The 22,515-nt window shown below is 40.0% G+C and overlaps 2 protein-coding genes across 6 annotated transcripts in view; one reads left to right on the forward strand and one right to left on the reverse strand.

Annotated features, from left to right (window-relative positions):
- Window positions 1-2,776, forward strand: part of LOC125966839 (protein unc-13 homolog C) — a 78,946-nt gene extending 76,170 nt beyond the window's left edge. For all 3 annotated transcript variants that reach the window (XM_049717317.1, XM_049717318.2, XM_049717319.1), the window contains one exon: window positions 656-2,776. In XM_049717317.1, the coding sequence (XP_049573274.1) occupies window positions 656-941 (286 nt within the window). In that variant the 3' untranslated portion in view covers window positions 942-2,776. The remainder of the gene's footprint in view (window positions 1-655) is intronic.
- A 9,894-nt stretch (window positions 2,777-12,670) lies between these two features.
- Window positions 12,671-22,515, reverse strand: part of igdcc4 (immunoglobulin superfamily, DCC subclass, member 4) — a 41,554-nt gene continuing 31,709 nt past the window's right edge. For 2 of the 3 annotated variants that reach the window (XM_068650510.1, XM_049717321.2), the window contains exons 9-20: window positions 22,314-22,451; window positions 21,559-21,741; window positions 20,294-20,494; window positions 20,102-20,200; window positions 19,640-19,826; window positions 19,336-19,463; window positions 18,252-18,422; window positions 17,955-18,089; window positions 16,847-16,949; window positions 16,584-16,755; window positions 16,398-16,517; window positions 12,671-16,267 (exon numbers count right to left, since the gene is read on the reverse strand). In XM_068650510.1, coding sequence (XP_068506611.1) covers window positions 15,821-16,267; window positions 16,398-16,517; window positions 16,584-16,755; window positions 16,847-16,949; window positions 17,955-18,089; window positions 18,252-18,422; window positions 19,336-19,463; window positions 19,640-19,826; window positions 20,102-20,200; window positions 20,294-20,494; window positions 21,559-21,741; window positions 22,314-22,451 — 2,084 coding nt within the window. In that variant the 3' untranslated portion in view covers window positions 12,671-15,820. Of the gene's footprint in view, window positions 16,268-16,397; window positions 16,756-16,846; window positions 16,950-17,954; window positions 18,090-18,251; window positions 18,423-19,335; window positions 19,464-19,639; window positions 19,827-20,101; window positions 20,201-20,293; window positions 20,495-21,558; window positions 21,742-22,313; window positions 22,452-22,515 lie in introns of all 3 variants that reach the window. The other variant, XM_068650509.1, reaches the window with a different exon arrangement.

A 22,515-nucleotide genomic window follows, 5' to 3' on the forward strand; every position in this document is an offset into this window, starting at 1 on the left:
ATCATGAATCTACGCGTTGAGGGCAACTGCCGTCTTTATGGACTTTATAGATTCACAAGCATCCTAATTAGAATTTGAACACTTGAGTCGCAAGAAATGATTAGAACAATGGCTATGGGGTTTATTAGCTCATCAATTTAGCCCAGGAAACAAGATTGAATCAACCAAACAACAGTGTCTTTTCACATTTTATTGACAAAAGTATTGGGAAACCAGGAAATTTCACCTGGAGGAAGGATAAAGGAAAGAAATTAAAGAATTGGTCCACTGCCATTGTAGCTTCAGGAAAGCATTGTTATAGGATTGTCATGAATAATGGTGCAATGGTGCATGCAGTTTTTACTGCATATGTAGAATGTTATAAGCAAAAAAAAAAAAAAACACATCTAGTATTATTTTGGTGTTTCAGTTGGCATTGGTTTATTTGTTATAAATTTTGGACATTCACCTTTCCATTTTGGTGCATCCCAACAAAGATCAACCAAGTTGTTGTTTTTTAACTGTACACCACAGGCACTACGCTATGAAGACTCTAAATTCGGACAACCCAGGCTAAACTAAACACATCCCCCACAATTAAAACTCTCATTGGAGAAGACGAAAGGTCAATGTTAGTTCAAGATCTTAGCTTTGCCTTCCTTTTCGCCCCCCGTAGCGTCCTGAGCAACGAGCACGGGCCGGAGGCATACGAGCTTCACGTGTCGGTGAAGGACTACTGCTTCGCCCGTGAGGATCGCATCATCGGCATGACCGTCATCCAGCTGCGCGAGCTGGCCGACTCGGGCAGCTGCGCCTCCTGCTACCCGCTGGTGAAGAGCATCGCCATGGACGAGACGGGCCTCACCATCATGCGGATACTCTCGCAAAGGACCAACGACGAGGTGGCCAAAGAGTTTGTGCGTCTCAAGACGGACACGCGCTCGGCCGAGGAAGTGTCGTAATGCGAAAGGAAGGGTGTGTGTGGGAAAAAATAAAATGCAGTATTCCTTCCGAGTGGGTTTTATCCTACAGATGAGAATGATTGGAGGGTTGTTCTACTTGAGAAGATCCAAAGCAGGAAACGAGCGAAGGAGTTGTTGGTTTGTTTGTTAGTTTTTGTGCATGTGCGTAAGAAAAAAAAATACATCTGTTGGAATGTTCATTTGACTACTCAAGTACGTACAAGTGTTTACTGACCGTATGCTTACTATTAAGTACTATATTCTACCGGTTACGTTGGAGCAGACAGAATACCTTTTGTACACTTAGTCTTTTTTGAAATGAGATTTGTTCCAATAAAGTGCCAAACCAGTGGAGGTGTAATAATAACAAAAAACTAAACTGAACAAAAAAAGAATAAAAAGTACAGGAATTAAGGCGATGAACTTAGTATGTTGGAAAATTTGCTCGATTATCCGGTGTAAGTCACTTTATGACTGTGTGGCGTTTGATTGTTGCAGAGTCAGTCTTGTTTGTTTGTTTGTTTGTTTGTTTGTTTGTTTTTTAAATATGTTTTGCCACCCAGCAGTGTTGTATTGTTGCATTTTTCAATTGCAGTCGATATTTTTCCATTTCTGCTACCCTGCATTCTTATTTGTCGTTTAATTTTACATCACTTACCACTCAACTTTTCAAAATTTATTTTATGTATTCATTAATTGTTTTTATTCTTGACACATTGCACTGTTACACCCTTGTTTTTGTAATTTATATTAGTTGTTTTTTTCAAAAAAAAAATAACAAAATTAATTTATTTTTGGGCCACCCAGCACTGTAGCGGACTCCCTTATTCATTGTACTTTTATCCACCCACACTGCTGTGGAAAAACCTTTTAATGTTTTTTTTTTTTGCTATTTTTTTAAAATCTGGAACTGTTGTGTAATCCCTTTTCCCCTCTGTATATTTTACTTTATGTGTTTCACACTTTGTTGTTTTAAAGTTTCTTATTTTATTACATTGTATACTTGTTTGTCACAGCACTGTTGTGGAGTAAGTTGTTTTTCCCTCATTATATTTTTCAAATTGATTTTGTTTTTCCCACCCAGCTCTGTTGCACGTCGTTTCTCGGTCGTGTCTCTCCCATGTTCCCACGGTAACACCGAGCAGGGTCCCGCCCCCCCCCCAAGCCTTCAAACTCTGAATCGAATAAGTCCAGCACCAGGAAATAACATTTGTTTTTATCTTATTTTGAAATGGCGACGACTGCTATTTAAACCTTCATAGGTGTTTGCAATTTTATAACCATACCAACAGATTCCAAAAAGAATGAATAAGTTTCTTGTTTGTTGTCCTTTTCCATGTGTATTTGAACCCGTTAGCTTCTGGCCTTTCTGAATGACCACTGTGAACATGAGCTTTGGAAGGCAAGCCTACGGCACATTATTTCATATATTTTCGGATCAGTTTAGTTCCTGATAAACTGCCAAAGTTGTTTAGAATCTTTGTACAAAAAAAAACACAATCCATTCCATATATGGAGCTATATATGTACATGTGGTCCGACTGTGCATAGGGTGATGCCGAGACTTTATTTTTTTTATTTGCTGTGAAGCTGTAATGATAGCAAAATGAGAGTTGCACATGTTCCTTTAAAAGAGAGAGAGACAAAAAAAAACACTCAGCTTCTGTCATTATTTTTCTTCTTCCTAAAAAGGAAAGAGTTTAACATTTTGGTAAATATGCAACATTCCTATGTATTGCACTGATGGCAAATTGTATGTCATGTAAATATATTTAGTGAGATATTGTACAAAAAGTCTACTTTTCTTCTATGTGCATAAAGTATGTGCAAATGTGGTCACAAATCTCGATCATTTTGCAAAACAAATACGCGCTTGAGCTATCATTTGCAACACATTTTATTTAATTAACTTTTTTTTATTTTATTTACTCAACCATAAATAAGAGAGTCAAATATTTGCATTGTTTTGAAATTATATTACCTGAATATTCTGATTTAATATTGTACACATAATGACTAAAGACAAATACATAGTAGCTAGTTTAATAAATGCAAGGTGAAAAGCACGCTGATAACACCATTAACCTTGTATGGAAAACCACAAAACGATCCCGAACTTCGGGCAATATAAAAAAAAAAAAAAATCATCATGCCCCTTGACAATTTTTTTGCAACGCACTTATTAGGTCTTGTAAATCTGTTATCAGTGCGTTCGGTCCGTAGCACTTATCTTGACGCAGAGACGGGGGTCGACCAGATAACGTCAATCAGCCCGAAAGCACAATTATTCGTTTCTCATCCCAGAAAGAGCATTCTCAGCCAAATACGGCAATATGCGCAAATTGACACCAAGCAGGGAAGAAAGCAGTAAGTGATCAAATTGCGTTAATGGAAAAAGCCTATTCTGAAACTAATCGACATGTATTCTCCCACCATGATGTGACTAAATAATATTTCCAAAAATTGTCACATTTTTGTATAAACATACCAAAAATAAGAATGAACTAAATCAAAATATTACTTAGAGACTTGTCTGTGATTAAGAGCAATATGAATAAACTTGTCTTCACAGCATTGTCATAAACATTAGATATATGTTATACAATACAAATGGTGGGGAAAAAAAAAATCTGAAAAAAACCCCTGAAAAATCCAATGTATGAAAACATTTTGATAATCAAAAATGGGGAAAAAATGCGAATATGCGGATCTGGGTGACAAACTGAAAATACAGAGATCAACTTTTAAGTTGTAATATCACATATAACCACTCGATGGCAGACATTGTTTGCAGATTTGTAATATACAGAACAACCTATATTATATTTTAGAGGGTTTATTTCTTTGTAATTTTGTTTCTCGTTCAGCACTTTCATATAGTCACATATTTGTGTGTGTATGTCAACACGTACACAAACTGTCTATATGTAGCATCCAATGTGGACTTTGCTGTGCCCTTCAAAGACGAATGCTGTTTATTTTTCAAGGGGAAGATTGATGGGGCTTACCTCCAGGGATGGATTACTCGTTCACAGACAGATTATTTTTTAACAGGCTCGAAAGTGGACCATTTCAAAGTGTGTAGAAACTTTATAAAACTGATACAACTTGCTAAAGTAAACATATAAAAATAACAATTAAAAAAAATTGCAAACCCCTGAATAGAAAAACAAATGTGCTTTAGGCCCTCCGCATACTGATTATTAGTATTTGGCATTTTTGATTTGTCGTTACCTAAATTGGCGATTCAAAATTTGGAATCGCTGCAAATCTAGCCACTTGTTGTCCATTACATATGAATACTGCTTTGAACAGTTCAGTCACTTTTGGCCAGGCATACCTGCACAATTTAACGAGTTCCAATACAAGATTCCAATTAAAGATTCAGCAATGTCTTTCAATTAACATTGACATTTAACTATAGGTTAACACGTCATATAATATGAGAAATACGAGACGCAGCAGTCAGTATGATGCAGTGTAGTTCTACACCATCCATAAAATAATGATGGATGGAATTTTATTTGATTTCTCCACCTTTCTTGCACTTGGCCATAGATTAGCAAAAAAAGAGTTTTGATTGGAGTTGTAGTCTGCATTGGTTTAGGACAGCACTGCATCGCGCCTCAAACCTTCATCATCTTTGTCATTGAGTGACAACAAAATAAGATCATAAGGCCATTAGATGAGTGCCATTGACCTCCTGCTGTTTGCAGCCTTGATGATGGATTTGTTGTAGCCTCGAGGGGCAGCCATGCATTGTGCCATGCCATGTCATGTCATAAGCGCAAACAATGCTGTAATTGATTCCGCCGCATGGCAGTCAATTGCCGACGAGGTCGGGGAACGTCATTTATTCCTGCGACACGCTCTTCTCAACTGACTCACGTGTGCCCGTTTGATTGAGATTAAAATGCCAATCCTGATTGTGAGTCGATTACACTCATGGTACACCGATATAACAAATAACTCCATCTGGAATTCAGAAAATGGATGATACACATATTTCGAAACTTTCTGGACTGTTGGGGCTGAGCAAAGATAAATGCCTGCATCTTATATTTCTTTTCCCTGCGCTGGGACTCCACTTAATCATGTGGTGACATCCCTAATTACTCTGCACGAAGTTAAATTTGACACATTCTTTCTGGCTATGAAATATTTTTTGTTCCTCCAGCCTAACGAACAACAGCGATATTTCTCACTCACGACCCAGATGATAAAAGGTTATGGCTGCGCACAGTAAGCGTCTTCATCCTTGTGGGAGTGCGCAGGAGGAAAGTCGTATATATTGGAATCCAGAAGAAGCTAGTGAGTACACAAATATATTGCTATTCTTAAAAATAAAATTAAAAGAACAGGTCACTTGTTGTTTTGCGCCTTTGTGGTTAGTATTTTTGCACTAAGCAATGTTTTGATTCAAATTTGGAGAATGAATCCCAAAGCATCACATTTGGTATGCTAAGCTACTTTTTAATAAAAGCAAATGTTCCGCATGTCACGAAGGGTTCCGAGAAAATTCTGGTGAACTCTTCCGACTTCCCTGTTTTATGAGATTTTGACCAGCATGGGAAAAGGAGCTATATCACGACAATGAGTCAGCGTCTTTATTTCCTGCCCCTGATTTGATGTATTGCAGTGGGGCAGCTATAACAGAGATGGAGCACCTCCGCAAAACTTCGCACGCCAGGCCCCCGTTTAAAGGGGTCCGACTCATTTTGAGGGTGGCGAGCGCCCCGACCGGGAGGGAGGCGAGTCCTCCTGCAAAGACCATCTGCTCCTCGCGTAATTACATCCTCACGGGTGTCATCACTTTCCACTCGGCAGTCTCTGTTCGGCGGCCTCTCGGCCAAGGGGGCAGTGGGCCAATACTGAGGCCCTGCTGACTCACACACACACTTAATTGTTTCATTTATCAATCAGAAGTTCCAATAAGATAAATCTCAGCTCGTTTCGAATGATTTTGAAGTATCACGCGCTTCTGATTTTGAGCAAACAGTTTGACAAAGGCCCTGTTACATTTCTAGTTCACAAAGGAAAATCTGGCGAGGATTCATGGATTCTCTCTCTCAGAATATTTGGATCACGTTCTACCTCAGAGGCTCAGAACATGAATGGTGACCAGCATCCTTTAAATGGGAGACTTGTGTTCATAAAATTTATATGCAATGGAGTATTTTATTTTTAGTTGTCGACTGACAGACACGAAATTGCCGAATGCCACAGCCCAAGGCCTTTCTGTTAATTTGGTTTGTATCTGCCAGTGTTGGATCAATTATATTCCGCTCTGTCAAAACAGTCTTGTTTTGCTCCGATGTGTCTCCAAGCATTTTTGTCGTTTCCACACCTCAATGCATCCGCCTATTCAAGTGATTGAAAAGCAGCAACTGCACAAGCGTTTTCATTAACTGCCTCCTCACTGCAAAACGAGCATCTCAATAAGTCTGAATGCCTTCCATATAACTGAAGACTTTAATTCTCCAAAAAGAGGAACAAGAGCACTCGGCCCGATTTAAATAAGTCAAAACCAGAGTGTTTTAAATATCCATGCAGGTCTCACATGAGGCAAACATGTCTTGATTTCTTTTCAGTTTACGTGCAATCTTTCAGATGTATAATCATGACAATTAGCTTATTTTAAAATACCTCTTGAATTTGTGCGCGACGTCGGCATAATATTTAGAATCTGTGCACCGTGTACGTGCTAATGGAGACGTTTGCATATACTGGCTGTTGAGTCGAAATGCCAGCGTAGCATTATCTCAGATGCTACTTTGACAGTTTTGCTATTAATCATAGTCGCTGCGGTCGCGCCACCTTTCACTCTTCATATTCCACGTTAGAGGTGAGCGCCTCATTTCCATAGTAATAAATAATTTCATATCAAGATATTGTGAGGCTATTTTTTTGCGCCCGTGCATATTTACTTACGGGGTTAAGCGTACATGTGCTCGAGCGCTTGGCATTTGAGAGTCACAAGGATTGTCGGACTGCAAATATGGTGGCATTTCAAGCAACCGTAAGGATTAATTGTGTTTATTTTCACCCGGAATAGAATGTTGGTGTTATGTCTGGAGCAACTGTAGCTTAGATAATGTTTATAAAAGTTTAAACAGTTGGAACAGTGAGCCTTTACCCACTGGTGGTTTGCTATTCACTCATTTGCTATTTTTCTGTGGAAACAAAAAAAGCATCAATTGTGCTTTTAGTCAATTGGGGTTTTTTTTATGCTGAAAATTAAAATAATGGAGCAAAATGACAGAAAAAAAATTAGCAGGTATAATTTTGCTGATGAATATTTGAACTGTATTATTTATCTACTGCTCATGACTCAAGAGAGCTGCATGGAGCGAGAAAGGTCGAAATAATGGTTTCGCTGTTCCAGCAGAACCTTTATATGTCATTGAACTTAATTCAAGGTAATGGCCACGATGGGGGGGGGGTTTGGGGGGTTGTATACGCGCAGTAGAAAGGAACTTTGTTGCATGTAAAATAAACTTGATGGAATTTGACCTCACTTGTGGACTCTATTAGTGTGCGGAGTTGTGTGTGTGGTGCTAACTAATTTCTGAATTGTGCATTTTGTGGAGTTAGGCAAAAAAAAAAACTCCGTTATGCAATATAATTTGATACTTGATTGCTGGGCAGCCACTCCAGAAACTACCATTTGTATACAAGCAATTAAAAAGACAATTTTCCATAATGTCCCTCTTTAAAACATGATCTGTGCTGTTAATAAAGTTTTATGGGGGGGGGGGGGGGGGGGGGGGGGGGGGGGGGGGCGACAACATCACCCACAATCCAACCTTGCCTTTGCCAAAACGATATTGGACATATTACCGCCAAAAGTTTTCGCACAACTTCACATACTGTCACATTCATTCAGTTAAATTCAAAAAGGCTTTGAAAAAAATTGGTACTGAATAAATGCACTAAACATATTCTTTTTTTTATTATTTATTCATTTATTTATTTATTTATGCGTTAGATTAAAAAATGCTTTGAAAAAGTTTGGAATTGAATAAATGTACTAAACATTTATTCAATTCCAAAATTGACAAGAGACAAGAGTCCCTGAAATATTTTCCAATGAAGGTAATCGAATCCCTTATACAAGTGACCTGGCTCATGTGCCTTCATCTGATTTATGCGCGAAAGTATGTGAGCCGAGATAATTATGTCAGCACTATCGATATTTTTAGAGGTGCTCCACAAACCCACATGTGGACATACGAGTTCCTAACTTTACAGAGGCAATCCCTCAAAAGTGAGCGTGTGCGTTCAGCAGAATTCCATTCATCACTTTCACCCTCTCTCAGACGAGTTTCTCATCTCGCAGCAGAACTTGACCCTTTTTTTCGCTTCAAACTGCAGCTGCAATCAACTCATCTATGTGATTCCCCCCCTAAGGAGTAGACGAGGCCCAGTCCAAAAGGACAACGTGGTCTCTGGGGAATGTGGGGAAAATCAATACGGGATTGAGTCTGCCTCTGGAGTGTGATCCTCGCAGCTCGTGTCAATACAACTCATTTTCTTTGTCAGGTGTTTTTTTTTTTTTTTTGTTTAACCATCCAACCATCTGTCCATCTAACGTTATTGCAAAATACAAATTCAATCACTAATTCAGTGAGTCGCTAACAGAAGACAAAGACGAGGTGTATACAAATTGCATTTGGACATTTTAAACTCAGATAGAAAAAAAATATATCCAACAAGTATTAATTACTTAAACCTAACAATCTTAACTGCTACCCACTGCCTAATTTGCCTGGTAACAGTCAAATAACGTATTTTTTCCCACTAAAAGGACTGCAGTTGTAATTGTGTGTCGCAAAGCAACTATATATTGTGATTAAAATTCAAAATAATACATATTTTGCATTTCATATTCGAATTGTTTTTTTCTTCATTTGGGGAATGACAAAAATTGTCAAACGGGCGAAAAACCGAGAGAGTATTTTTGTTGATGGTCCATAAACAGTTCACAGGTTAGCTATTTTCCGTCAATATGTTATTTAAATAGACACACTACATTACAGTATTCCATGTTTTGATCGGCTCAGTAATTAATTTACTAACTCCCAGAAATCGCCATTGTGTAAAGTCTAATTGTAAAATTAGATGTCGCTTTAAGAATATCAGGAGAAATAACGGCTTTCTCACTTCTGGGAAGTATATGCGTTCCCAAAAAGCACATTTGACGAACACCAGGAAGGCTTAATGCGACCAATATCTCTAATGACATTCTAATGTGCCAGCGCTTTAGCAAACAAAGAATCATGAGCCAAGCCGATTCACACATTTTCTGTTGTAAACTTTATGGAATGGAGCTCTCTTGTATGCAATGAGCCCTGCGTTTATTTTCACTCAGAGCCCAGAAACTATTCCTCACACCATAAAGACCACGGAATTATTAGTTACACTGTCTTTTCTTCACTGAGCATCGCAATCCCGAAGACTTTAACTATTCTTATTCGTCTATTGCTGCATCTGATAATTCATGATGTCATGATGTCAAGTACTGAGGTTATTTTAAGGACTGGGATCAAAACCACTATTTCACCCCCCAAAAATATATATATATATATATATATATATATATATATATATATATATATAGCAGTAATGTTGAAATAGTCAGTGTTCGTATCAAATAATCAGCAGCGCCATTGGGTTACCATGGTAACACACTTGACATGAAAGTGAACAACAATATATCAGTACCTTGATGTGAAGATCAGTTGGACATCAGCTGGCTTCACGGTCTTCACTCAAATTGACCTTTATGCCAACTCGGGCAGTCAATGTTCGGAAAAATGCGATTCGATGGGACGCCTCATTAGGGACACCTGGACAATACAAAGCAAGAGCTTGCTCAAAATTTGGAAATGGAGTCTTGATTTGTAATGGAAATACTTTTACAGTGTAAGAATTACATGTAACATGTAAGAATTTCATAATGCTAAAGAACATTGTCATATGTGCTGCTTATCGGAAGCTAGCCCTGAAAACAACGCAGCTCCGCTTCACTTTTGGCTTTGATTCGCTAGTTCTTGAATGTGTCGAATCTTCCCCCGGGCCAGCCTCCGAGTCATGAGTAGAGAATTTTCATGTGAGGTGGTTGTTATGTAAATTAGGGAGTGGGGTGTCACAATTTGGCAAAATTCAGAACAGCTTACAGCTTTTTTGTGGAAATAGGCAGTTTATAAAATATCTACTTTGTTGCTTAGTTTTACACATGATCTGAAGGCCAATTTATTTTAAAAAAATACACATTAAAAAAAATGTTTTCCACATGTTTCATAACAGAAAGCTTAGTTACTTCTTTCACAGACATCCAATGACAAGACTAAAATAAAGCGACAGTCTCAGTAGAACCCAAAGACAAATGAATGGTAATGATATTTCTCAGGATGTGCTGTTAATGGCCGCCATGCGTTGTTGCCGTTGCGCGAGGTCGGCAGCCGAGATAATGGGCCGAGTGCGATGCGCTACGCTTACTTGGAGAGCTGAAAAGTGGGTCAGCCGGCCCTCTGAGAGTCCGCCTGTACTGTTCACCGATGTGGAACTAAGTTTTCCTGCATCGGGAACTGCCAGCAAGGCTGCTTACTCTAACGCTGGCTGGTTTATCCAAAACATTTCATCTTGGTTTTCATGTTGAGTGAATCACTCACCGTTTTTGCCAGTTGTCAATACAAGCTACAAGGATAACATGTTGTACGTGCTCTCTGGAGTGCCTGCCCATTCTTCAAGTGTGACATTTAAGAGGCACTCCAACATATTTTGAGAACTGAAAATTTCTCTGTGAGTGAGCAATTATGTGAATTTGTAAACTGCCAATGCCAGGAAGTAAGCAAAGCTGCAGTGGTTATAATAACAACATTAGCTTGTGAAATATAGCACTTGCATCCATTTAGCCCAGCAATGGAGAGCAAAATGAGGACTGGCACAATGAATGAAATTGATGAGCCGCTAAAATGAGCCAATTACACAAATATAAATTTGACAAAAGCATGTCAGGGACTCGGAACTCTTTTAAAATGAGTGTGTGTGGGTAACGTCTCTTTTAACGGAGTGTCGGCATCTTTGGTGAATAAGTGACGAGAGTTAAAGTTGATTTGTTAAAATAGCATAATATGGAATCTATATATGGGACAAAAAAATAAGACAATATATATAAGAGAAAGTTGTCTGACTGTAGCAAAAAGGAATGCAAAAGCTATGCCCGCCCGCAACCTTTCATTTTAGTAGCCATTTTGGATGTTTATGTAGAATTTAAGACAGGAGATAAGGAGTCTAATTGAAGTTGACTTTTTCCAAATCCCTCTCTCCCAGACTTCATTCATTTACCTCCTCCCTTATCTTTCCATTGCAATCTTCTTAATTCTGTCTCTGTTTGCTTTAGGGAATATTTGATTGGCAGGTTATAGCCCACAGTTGCGCTGACAAAGAGGAAAATTCATCTTAACTGGAAGAGGTGTTGAAAGTCATTTTGCAGAATGGAATGCATGAGTGCAGGACATAAATTTAGGAGAATTAAAAAGCCATTCAATGCTCTCTCCGGGTAACCTGATGCAAAGGGTTTAATTGAAAAATCATTAAATATTACTAACTACAAACATTGTTGTCTTGAAGAATTTTTATCTTATATGCAATGTTACATAAGAGGTAGACAAGCAATGCATGCGGATTCGGAATCAGTTTGAAAAATTCATCTACAAAAGGTTCACTTGCACAACTGATTAAAAAATATAGTAATAGGTTGTTGGCCAGTGCAATGGAAGAAGAGGAAAATGACAGGTGATTGCAACCTTATTTCCTGTCACAGATAGTATCTCACTTTTTACTTGACTTGCCGCACTCTTTGCTCTACTCTCAGATGAAATACAATGACGATGCGGCCTGCAGGGTTCTCAGCAGCTGGAGGGAAAATACACAAGATGCAAACAATGATGTAAACACGCTAATGCTAACACACACATTTATCTGCAAGCAATCATGGAAAAATGTTACACTATGTGCAAACATAGTTTGCATTTAATGTTTCCATCGGTCACGGTTTTTTTACACCTAATTGCATCGGTTTTGTTTTAAGTGACTAACATGATGGGGAAATAAATATGTCACCTTATCACCGGAGCAGAGGTGAGTGACGTGTTTTGCATGCGCCTTTATTGTAGTTCTCCAGGGATTCTGACATGTGACGTCAGAACAAACCGTCTGTCTTGGCTGTCACCTTTCACTTGTGTTGACAATATCCTCTCACAGTCTTTTAAATTAACAGGTTTATTTATATTTTGAACGTCATCTATATATTTAAAAGCGTGTCGGTTGACCTCACCACTGCACGCGAATTGCAAGATTAAAAAGCTAATGGGAGTGGCACGTTTCTTCTGTTTTTTAATCTCGGTTGCTTCAAGGGAATCTTTGGGAATGACCACACTGCCTCTTTGTGGTTGCAATATAAATGACAACAATGTCCAGCAGTCACAAATTTAGGTACAGCTACACTTCCATGAGGTCCAATAAAATCACAGTATCATAATTCTCCTTGAATTGGATTTTGACATAAATGTGGCTTTAGCAAATTTCTAATTCATTGTTACTATTTTGCCATCTTTGTCCATCTTCTTCAAGCGCATCACTCCAAAAGAAAAACACAAAGCCTTATTTCCTCTCACAGACAGGAAGAATATATATAGTAAACGATTAAGAAAGGCATCCTTAGCTCAATCAGATCATTTTTCTTTAATAATGTTGTGTTTTTGTTCAAAGTCCTATTAAATTCTCACGAGAAGAGGTTCGATTACAGAAAGCCTTTGTGAGGTAAGGGGTGCACAAATTCACAAATGAAATGTACATGTAGATCTAATATTTCCCTTGGGTTAATTGTGGTGCTATTTTCTGAACATCTAACAATTATTTACAGTTGGCATGAATGTGCGTCGGTGTGTGTTCTGTGTAGAAATATTGCAATAAACTCAATCATGAAATAATACAGTACCAGATGGAAATGACAGAGTTCATGATGTGGTTTGAACACATTCATTTTTTCCTCACTTGCGTTACCGCTATTATGTACAGTAATTTTAAAAAAGTCAATTGTATTGCATTGGGATGTTCTTATTATATTGTACATGGTCAGGTTTTGAGGTACCAACTGTGCATTGAGTACACACAATTATACATGCAAACATAAGAAACACGCTTTCGTTCCATTGTTGGTAACCAGCTAAGCAAAACAAAAACAAAGACATGAAAAAAGCTTGCCCAAATTGTGAATAAGAGGCCATGCAAAGTGAAAAAAAGAATAACCAGAACCATAGCAAAAAAAAAAAAGTGGATGTACAAACATTTATGGCCTGCAGGGGGCACCGAATCACGAAATCTATATTATTGTACCATTTATCAAGATATATATTTTCTTATCTAGCACAAAATGCAGTCATTTTCCTTAATACTGAAATAAAGCATCCTGAGACTGAAGTTGAGTAAGCATATTTGCACAAATTGCTCAGTGATTCTCATTTGAAAAAAAAATAATACAGTACAAAGTACAAAATGCAGTCACTATTACTAATTTTCTTCTTTAGCGGAAATACCGTCATATTGTCATACCAATTTCCATAATAGCTGTGATAAACTATGACGTCTCATACAACAAAAACATAACACAAATGTTTTACTGTATGGTACCATCAATAACATTTTTTCAAGCTGGTTGTAGATGAATTTGCCCATGTGCAAGGAGTAAAAAAAAAAAAAAAAAAAAAAAAAAAAATCACATTCTTCCGTTTTGTTTTCTTTTAAATGCATCAACATAATGCAACATGTCATCGTTAAATTATGGACATTTGGAAAAATGTAACAATAAACAAATGGGTTGAGACTTGGGATGGGCCATTTGACTCTATTTTGACGATGGTGGAAAATTCCTCCCCCAAAAGCACTAACACGGTAACATGGTCCATGCTATGATCAGTTGTTTGAATTTGCGGTAGTTTGGCATGTGAGAAGAATAACACTGGAAAAGGTTCTAGCTACAATGATGCCATAAAAGCACAACGAAGACCTGAACTGGAAAGAAAATGAGGTAGTGTGGTTGATAAGGAGTCGGAATGCACCAGTTCATTTTTTTTTTTACTTCATTACTTTTACAACTCAAATTTTTGTTAGACCATCAAAAACTTAAGTGTTGAATTTTACTTTTGAGTCCCCCCAAATGATCCCTGAAGAATGTGGATGCTTTTCTTTTCATTGTGACCTATTTACCCGCAGATGGCAGCAACATCTCATGATAAAACCAAGCTCCACAATGTTTACATGCTTCTCAAAATTAGATATTAAAAATTGAAAAAATACAGAGTAGGTATTCAGGCCACAATGAAAAGAACAACAACAACTATCAGATGACGTTAAAATGACAAAAAGTCAAATTCATGTGAGGAAAATTCTGACTAGAGTCAACTAGAACACGTCAGTATCAAGTTGTAAATCATATGATGTAATTTCACGAGAATACAGCTGTGTCTAGATTTGTGAATTCGACAACTGATGCAAGATGACACTTTTTGCAATTTTTTTTTTCAAAATCAAATGTGATACATTCTCATGTTCCGATTTGTCATTTGTCGCAAGATGACTCCTCCCCCTACAAAAAAAAAACACGACTGTCCCCATAATACTTCTATGTAACAAATTAACACTTGTTCAAATTAAAATAATGACCACAAGATTGAGTAATTTCATAAAAGAAATGTAATTCCCTTGATAGCGGGATTAGGTTTGTGTGCAGTTAAGATTACAACTATTCTCATTCAACATTTTTTACTTTAATTTAAAATTACAATTATTCTCACAAAAGGATGGCTTCAATTCAACTTTCGTATTATAAATCTGAATTTATTGTTGTTTTGGTACTTGATTCTGCTTCAAACTTTTGGCAACATGGCAATATTTTCTGTTGTAATATTTCGACTTTATTGTTGTTAACTTTTCTATTTCCCTACGCTGTGCGGCCGTAACACTTCTTTGTAAATAAAACAAAACAAAATATAGCAAACTCAAAAAACCAAATAAACCTTGACTAAAGTCTGTACGGGTGTGGGGATCAAGATGTCATGGACACTCCATTTTTACTGGTTTGCATTTGAGCCACTAAGAACTAAAATGGGCAAACTCCATTTTTGTCATTTTGAAGTTGAAGTGAAGAAATATTTTTTTTCCTCAGGGGAAAACCCATATTTTCCCTTAAGAATGCTTGTCAAATCATCAGTAGTGGGGAAAAATTTGAGTCGCCAGCGGGGTTATCACAAGCAGCTCATTTCTTATTTACTTAACAAGAAACATTTACTTAACCACTTAACATGAAAATAAAGCCCATCAAACTCAGAAAGAAAAATAGAATGAGCCCAATCTCGCTCTCAATGGCTCATTTGCAGTCAAGTGTTGTGCATTGAGGATACGGCAATACGAAACGCCACACTTCAAAACGTGTGTGGTTTGAATCGCTGAGATACGACGGCACACATTCCAGTTGTATGTGACCCTGAGACAACATGAGGCCAGAGAGAGACACGGGTGGTGGACATTCTGAAAATTGGTTTTGGATCTTCAGTGAGACCCACTGGACCGGCGCCTACCGTTTTGGTTCCCATCATCGAGAGGTCCGCACTAACATTTTTTTTGCTTCCGCAGCTCAGAGGAATGTATGGTTACGACGCATACCCCGACAACAAGCACTCTACCTCTAAAAAATAGACTATCATGTATTTACATATGTATGAAAGCGTGGCTTCAAAGTACAAAAGAAATTCTGACAATGAGGCTCGTCGTCACAATCGTCCCTGTTAAGAACGTCTCCGTTTGGCGTGCGGAGACTACGGGCACAAGTAACCGTGTGCTACTGAGGTAGGGTGGACCAGGCCTGAAGTGACGAAAGGAACCGGGGTGAGACTCGAAGACTTGGTCTTTGCTTGTGCTGAAGGGCAGCATCGAACGTCCCCGTTTTCCCCAGATTTGGGCAAGGGCCGCGGCGACTTTGGCGAGTGGAAGCCGTTGGTCAGTGCCGAGTCACGCTTCAGGCCGGCGAGAACCGCCTCAGGTTCCTCGGCTGCCGGACTTATCGGACTTTGCTGGCTCGGCCCCGACTGTTTACCGGGAAGGTTCTCCTCGGTCTGTTCTAACGAAGGGCCCCGGGTGGCTTTGCAGTCCTTGACCCGCTGGCAGTCCGCCTTGACCTTCTCACCGGGCGGGTCGGAGATCTCCGAGTGGACGATGACCTCGGCCTCCACCTGGTTATTGGACGGGGATGCGCTCAGACAATCCTGCAAGGACGGAACTTCTCATCAAATTGTTGCGGCAGCACAAATTGACCCATCACAAAATATCACTGGTCATCTTTTTGATGGTCTGGGCGGTTGACGGATGATTACATTACGTGAGATGTTCATTTACCGCATTGTTTGTCACACCGGGTTCCCCAGCGATGAATCCCGGTGAGTCTTCTGTGACGGTATCTCTGTATCGGGTGATTCTATTGGCCCAGTTGTGACTGATGGAGCCGTTCCAAGCAGCCTGTAAATGGCGATGATGATGGGATGCGCCACAATCAATACATGAAACACAAACGGGGGCGCTCACCATCAGGCTCTGCTCCTCGGGGGCTTCTGCCGACGACTCTTGGCCGGTGGAGGGCATTAGCGTCTCCAGCTCGTGGCAATCGCCGCACTCTGGTGCGCGGCTGGGACTTGGGTAGCCCCCTCTCCTGTATTGGGGGGTCACAGCTGTGGAGTCCAGGCCACCAGATCCCCCACTATGTGAGGCACACATAAAAGTGACTCCCACTCTTACTGTCTTGACTTTGTGTATTGCTTGGGGTAGGATATTTGAGTGAGTAGCATTACCTGGTCTTTGTGTTGCGGAAACTGAAACACATGCAGAGAAGGATGCATATGAGTCCCAGACACACTCCAACGATGATGCCTGTCACTGCATGGATGTCCAGCTCTAGTGAAAAAAATATATTAGTGTCAGAGATGTACGCACATATTGCATTTTATATTCCATAAAGATTTATCTATACTTTATTTATATTAATTGTCTTGACTTTTTTCTGCAAGACCAGATTGTAAATATGTTGTTGAATGCTCATCTTACAATTAAAAAACACCCCAAACAATCTATCCATTTACTTAATTTGTGACTTCATAGTGACAAAGAACCTCTCAATTGAAAGGTACTCAAGTCATTATGCAATGCTTTCATTCAGAACGATTTTTGTCTAATCAATTTTCACTATTGTCTGTTAATTTTTGAGGTATTATTGCCAATTTTTCAACAATCCACCAAGGGGCAGCAGATACACAGGGCAATTATTTACTGTATTTTCTTCCCAGAAAATACACTTTGCTGTCCAAATTTGTCAATTTTGTGGGCAAAATAGCTCCTGTTTTGCAAAGAGAACAAAATAAAGCAAAAGTGAACGCCACTTGTAAGAAAAGGCTAAAACTGAATAGCAGTCCATTCAAATCTCTTCATTGATATTCATTTATGCCATCTTATCCTTTTGGCAGCAGAGTCGAAAGGAAACAGATGGACACACACACCACCACCACACACGCACACACACACGCACACATCCACACACACACACACACACAATCTATGTCATTCCCATTCATCGTGCATCATGGCCAGCACAGTAGACCATGACGACGACATAAGCATAATACTGAGACTTCATATTAAACGGGACATATTATGGAACACTGACTTTTTTATGGCTTGTTTATAAATAGCTATGTGTCTACTCTGGAGTACCTGCCCACCTGTCATGCATGACATTGAATGTGTGTTTTTGTGTTAGCTGTGTGCACCACCTACACACAGTCCCCAAGAGCTACTGCTAATGACTGACATGGAGATATTTTAAGGCACATGAGAAATATCTAAAACTGAGGAAAATATCTTTCTGCTTTAAAGGAATGCAGATGGGTTATGAATAGCACATACCGTATTGGTCAGGAGGTGTGTGAGTGTCCTTTACAAGAGAATAAGGGCCGGCTCCAACCTCTGTGGATGCTCCCAACTTGAAAAAGTAATGGGTGCCACTGGATAACCCCCGCACCGCAATACTGGTGATGCTGCCTGTATGGTAGAGGAAATAGAAACAAATGTTTTGGAGTGTGTAATAAGTGCAATAATGTTTGTATCTGATTCTTATTTAATTTTTAGGGAGGTGCAAAAAAATCATGAACACATGAATGGTCATCTCTTGTGATGGAGATCCTGAAGTGTTTACTTCCTTACCATCCTGAGAAAGGTTCGTCCACATATGCTCAGGTTGGCTCAGGTTGCTGCTGAACAGGATCCTGTAGCCTATGATGACACCGTTTGGCTCCAGCGGAGGCCGCCAGCTCACCAGCACTGAGGACGAGTCGATGGTGGTCAGGCGCAGCTCCTGCGGCGGCGAGGAAGGCCCTGATGGAGCCAGAACAGGAGGGAGTGAGATGTGAGTGCAGCAGTCGGTAATTAAAAGCCACAAATAAGGTTCTCAGCTGGGGTACGTGTGTGTGTTTTGTCTTAGTGGGGGTTTGGAAATGCTATGCGACAACCATCTGCGTCCTCATATTGTAGCCACCTGGGTACAGCCCGAAGAGTGGGAGGCAAGGGAAGCTAGTTTGGCAGTGGTCATTTCATTTGAACACACAATCTCATATTACCTGCCGAGCCACACTTTGATTGACAGCCATCCAATACATTAACATCTCACTTTCAGACTTTCAGACAATTTCAGACATTAGAAACCATCCATCCATCTGTCCGTCCTTCCCACCTTCCCTATTCATTCCATTCAAATATACAATCGACCCCCGCTTCTTCGGACGTCACTTTCCCAGTCTTTTAATTGTCCGGACAACGTCCGGGGTCCGGACGATTGTCCAACGCAGCCGTGCCTGTCCAAAAAAAGACAACTTTGGCAGGTGGCTCTCGCGACAGACGACGTTCAGTTCAGACGCACATCTGAACTGGTGTCACAAATGCAACAGCAGAAGTCACACTGATTCTCAGGTCTGTTATTTGTTGCAAGTCCATGCATTGTGTTGGATTTGATCTTTGAACAAAGTGATGTTCATGCACAGCTTCCATAGTCATCCATATCTTGAATTTGAAAAAAATAATGCACTAGAGGGGTTCGGCGAATGTGCTTTTAAAACTGGAGTGGTTGGGTACCTCCAGCAAGAACCACTGCCGGGATGAACCCATGGTTGCGGACCGCTGCTGTACAGTACTCAATTTTCAATGTCCGAACATGGCCCACTCTGTATTAATCTGAACAAATGAGGGTTGTATATAGTATATCTTTTCATTTGTAAATGAAGAAAACACTCACTGTCAGTGAAGGTGGACTCTTCCACGATGCCGCTGAAGGGTCCCACGGCATCGATGCCGTTGGATTGCACGGCCAGCTCATAGCGGGTGAAAGGCTTCAGCGCCCCAATCAGAATCTCTTGAGCAGCACTGCAACATCACATGTCAAGTATAAAAAGTCAGTAAAGAGTCACTTGAAAGTAGAGGGTGCAGTGAAAACACTTGACTGTAGTACAAAGACTGCTTTAAACATAGAATCCCTGTCTCGACCCCGAGAGGCCAAGACGAGTTATTGATGATGCAAATGATGAGACATCCAGGCTCACCTGGTGTGATATGTGACCAGCGAGGCGTTGGTGGTTCCGGCCGGGCTGCAGCGCACCGTGTAGTTGATGATACGCACCGTGCTGAAGCGAGGTTTCTCCCAGCGGAGTCGGATCGATGTGGAACTGTTGGCCGTTGCCTGAATGCTGCTCGGTGGTAAAGGGGGCGGCCGCATGGGTAGCGAGGATGCTTGAATGTAAAAATATGCAATTTTTGGGATGTGGACATTTCTGCCTGATTTAAGGCAGCCTTTGGCTCTGAAAAATTGAGCATCATGAAAAATCATGGGTTGTGAATTTCTCAAATAATTTGATCCATAGCTTGGAAAATTGATACATGGAGTCTCATATAATTTAATTGGAAGGATTCAGTTTCAGTGAATAGCATTCCTAATTTTTTTTAACTGCGTGTAAACACTTCAGACTAGGAAAAAACTTTGAATTGGGGTGCGCTGTTATTCTTACCTTTATCAGCCTTTTCGGTCCTTCCTTTCCACACTGCAGCAGAACCATCTGCTTGCTTGTTGAACGCCCAGACTCTCACTTCATATTGCTGGTCTGGAACTAACACAAACGTATAATAAGGAACAAGATTTGTGAAGTAGTGATTCATAAGAGTAATCTCTGAGGCTTTAAAACAACATGAGAGCATCTTACCCAGTCCGGTGAGGAGATGGTATCTGGTCTTTTTACGAAGCCTGACCACGTGTGTCTGGGTCGTCTTCTCCCCGTCGGCGTCCACCTCTCGGCAGGTTAGCTTGTAGCCCGACACAGCCGTGTGATTTGGCGAGGGCTGCCATGTGACGTTGAGCTTGTTAGCTTGCGCTCGCACTTGCAGTTCAGTAGGAGCGAACATCACTGGACATGAGAGAATAATTGTTTTAGTGTCCTGGCAGGTTGACCAATTACCTGAAAGCTATGTTATGTAGATTCACTAAACACAATGGAAACACTTTTCAAAAGGTCAATTCCTACTTTATTTCTGTATTAAAACCATTTGGATTATTCTTGTCTATAATTTCTTATAATTGCACATTTTGAGGTGTTAGCTCTAAGCTATCAGGTCACAGACTCATTTTGACCTGTTACAGTAAAACAAAATGGATTTTGATGACATGGGACCTTTGATTGGATTTAGGTGGACAAATAGTTCAGACATTTTACATTACTAATGACAACTCTAGTGGGACATTTATTTGCACAAGGAACACATTTCTTGCTTTTTGGTAGTGTTGTTATTTTGGGCTCCTTGAAAGAACAGAGATGGAAATTCAAAAAGAAAAGAAAAAAAGAGAAAAACAGAACACCTGGACAATAGCCAGAAAATTTCCTCAATGTAGGATAAGTTAAATGGAAAATGAACAGAATTTGTCGAGTCTGATAATCCTTCCATCTTCTAATGAATGGCTTCAAGCGCCCATGCGGCCAACACATAACTCTGCGTGCGTCTCATTGTGGTGGGCAGACACTTTGCTGACTGACACCTCTTAGCGTGATATTAAATCCAAATGTTCATTATGCTTGCTCTGAAGAAATTAATAAAGCGCCTAACCTAGCTGCATTTTCCCCCTAAATTAACACGTGCCCTACATTTTATCTGCTGTGAGTGGCTGACAAGCTGATGCAATTTCTGCCAAGGCTGGCAGACACATTGTTCCGTGCGCATTGTTCACGCTGCCGACTAATGTCTGAGTGCTCGGATGGTAGCTTCACTGTAATGAGTGCGTGGCACGTTGGGGCAGGGATGAGGTGGGTGGGGTGGGGGGGGGGGGGGGGGTATTCTTGCAAGTCAGACCAAACCAACCAGGCCGCGTTGTGAAACTTAACACGACAAAATATGCCTTTCTTCAATAAAACAAACACATAAATCCTCCACCCAAGATGTGGGAATTCCCACACAAGTCCGAAGTCCACAGGCTTACCCATGCGGTGGCTGGTGTGGTTGTACTGGGCCAACGTCTGGTGCTGAGCCCACTCGGACGGGACCCCGAAGCCGACACCTGTTCCAGCTGCTATTCTCAATCTGTATGCCTGGTTGGGCTGCAACTCCCTGAGCGTGAACTGGGTCTCATTACCGCCCACCTCCACTGAGAAGACGGTGTCCGCTGTGGGAAAATAGCATTGACTGGACTGGCTCATCTTTATTGGAGTCAATTTTGAAACACTAACTTGTGTCTGAACACTGCAAAAATTCCACTGGATATTTTAACAAAAACAATATGTTAAACTGGACAAAGAAAACTTAAAATAAGCAAAAATATCTGCCAACAGAACAAAAAAGTTTTACGTGACAAGATTTTTGAAAAAAATAAGAAAATAATACTAGGCCCATATCTACATCAGTCTTGAAACTTAAAGCAATATAATTTAAATTAAAAAACGAGCAAATTCAACTTATGAAACTTAAAACAAGTAATATAATTTAAATTTAAAAATAAGTAAATTCAACTTGTGAAACCACACTTCAGGTTCTTTCGTTGTTAAACAGTCATCTTAAAATGTGTTTGTTTTAAGCCTCATAGTACTTAAAACTAGCTTTTACCTTAACAGAGAAAAACCAGCAAATTTAGGTTGAATTTAAGAAATGATATCTTACTTAATATTTCACTTTTGAAATCTCATTCAGTTAAAGAAAAACAAAGTGACCTGGCGTTCATTATTCACAAGACTTTCTCACCATTATCAAGAGAGCTATACTCGATACGGTAGCTGGTGACGGCCCCTCGACTATACTGCGAGGACAACGGATGCCACATCAAACTAATGTCCGTCGGCGACGTGCTGGCAATTGACAGCTGAGGGGGCGCGCTCGGCACTGGAAGACAAATGAGGCCATAAAGTCTTTCCAGGCACGAGAATAACAAAGCCAGAATACAGAA

This window comes from Syngnathus scovelli, chromosome 4 (genome assembly GCF_024217435.2).
Source record: "Syngnathus scovelli strain Florida chromosome 4, RoL_Ssco_1.2, whole genome shotgun sequence".
NCBI classification, from domain to species: Eukaryota; Metazoa; Chordata; class Actinopteri; order Syngnathiformes; family Syngnathidae; genus Syngnathus; species Syngnathus scovelli.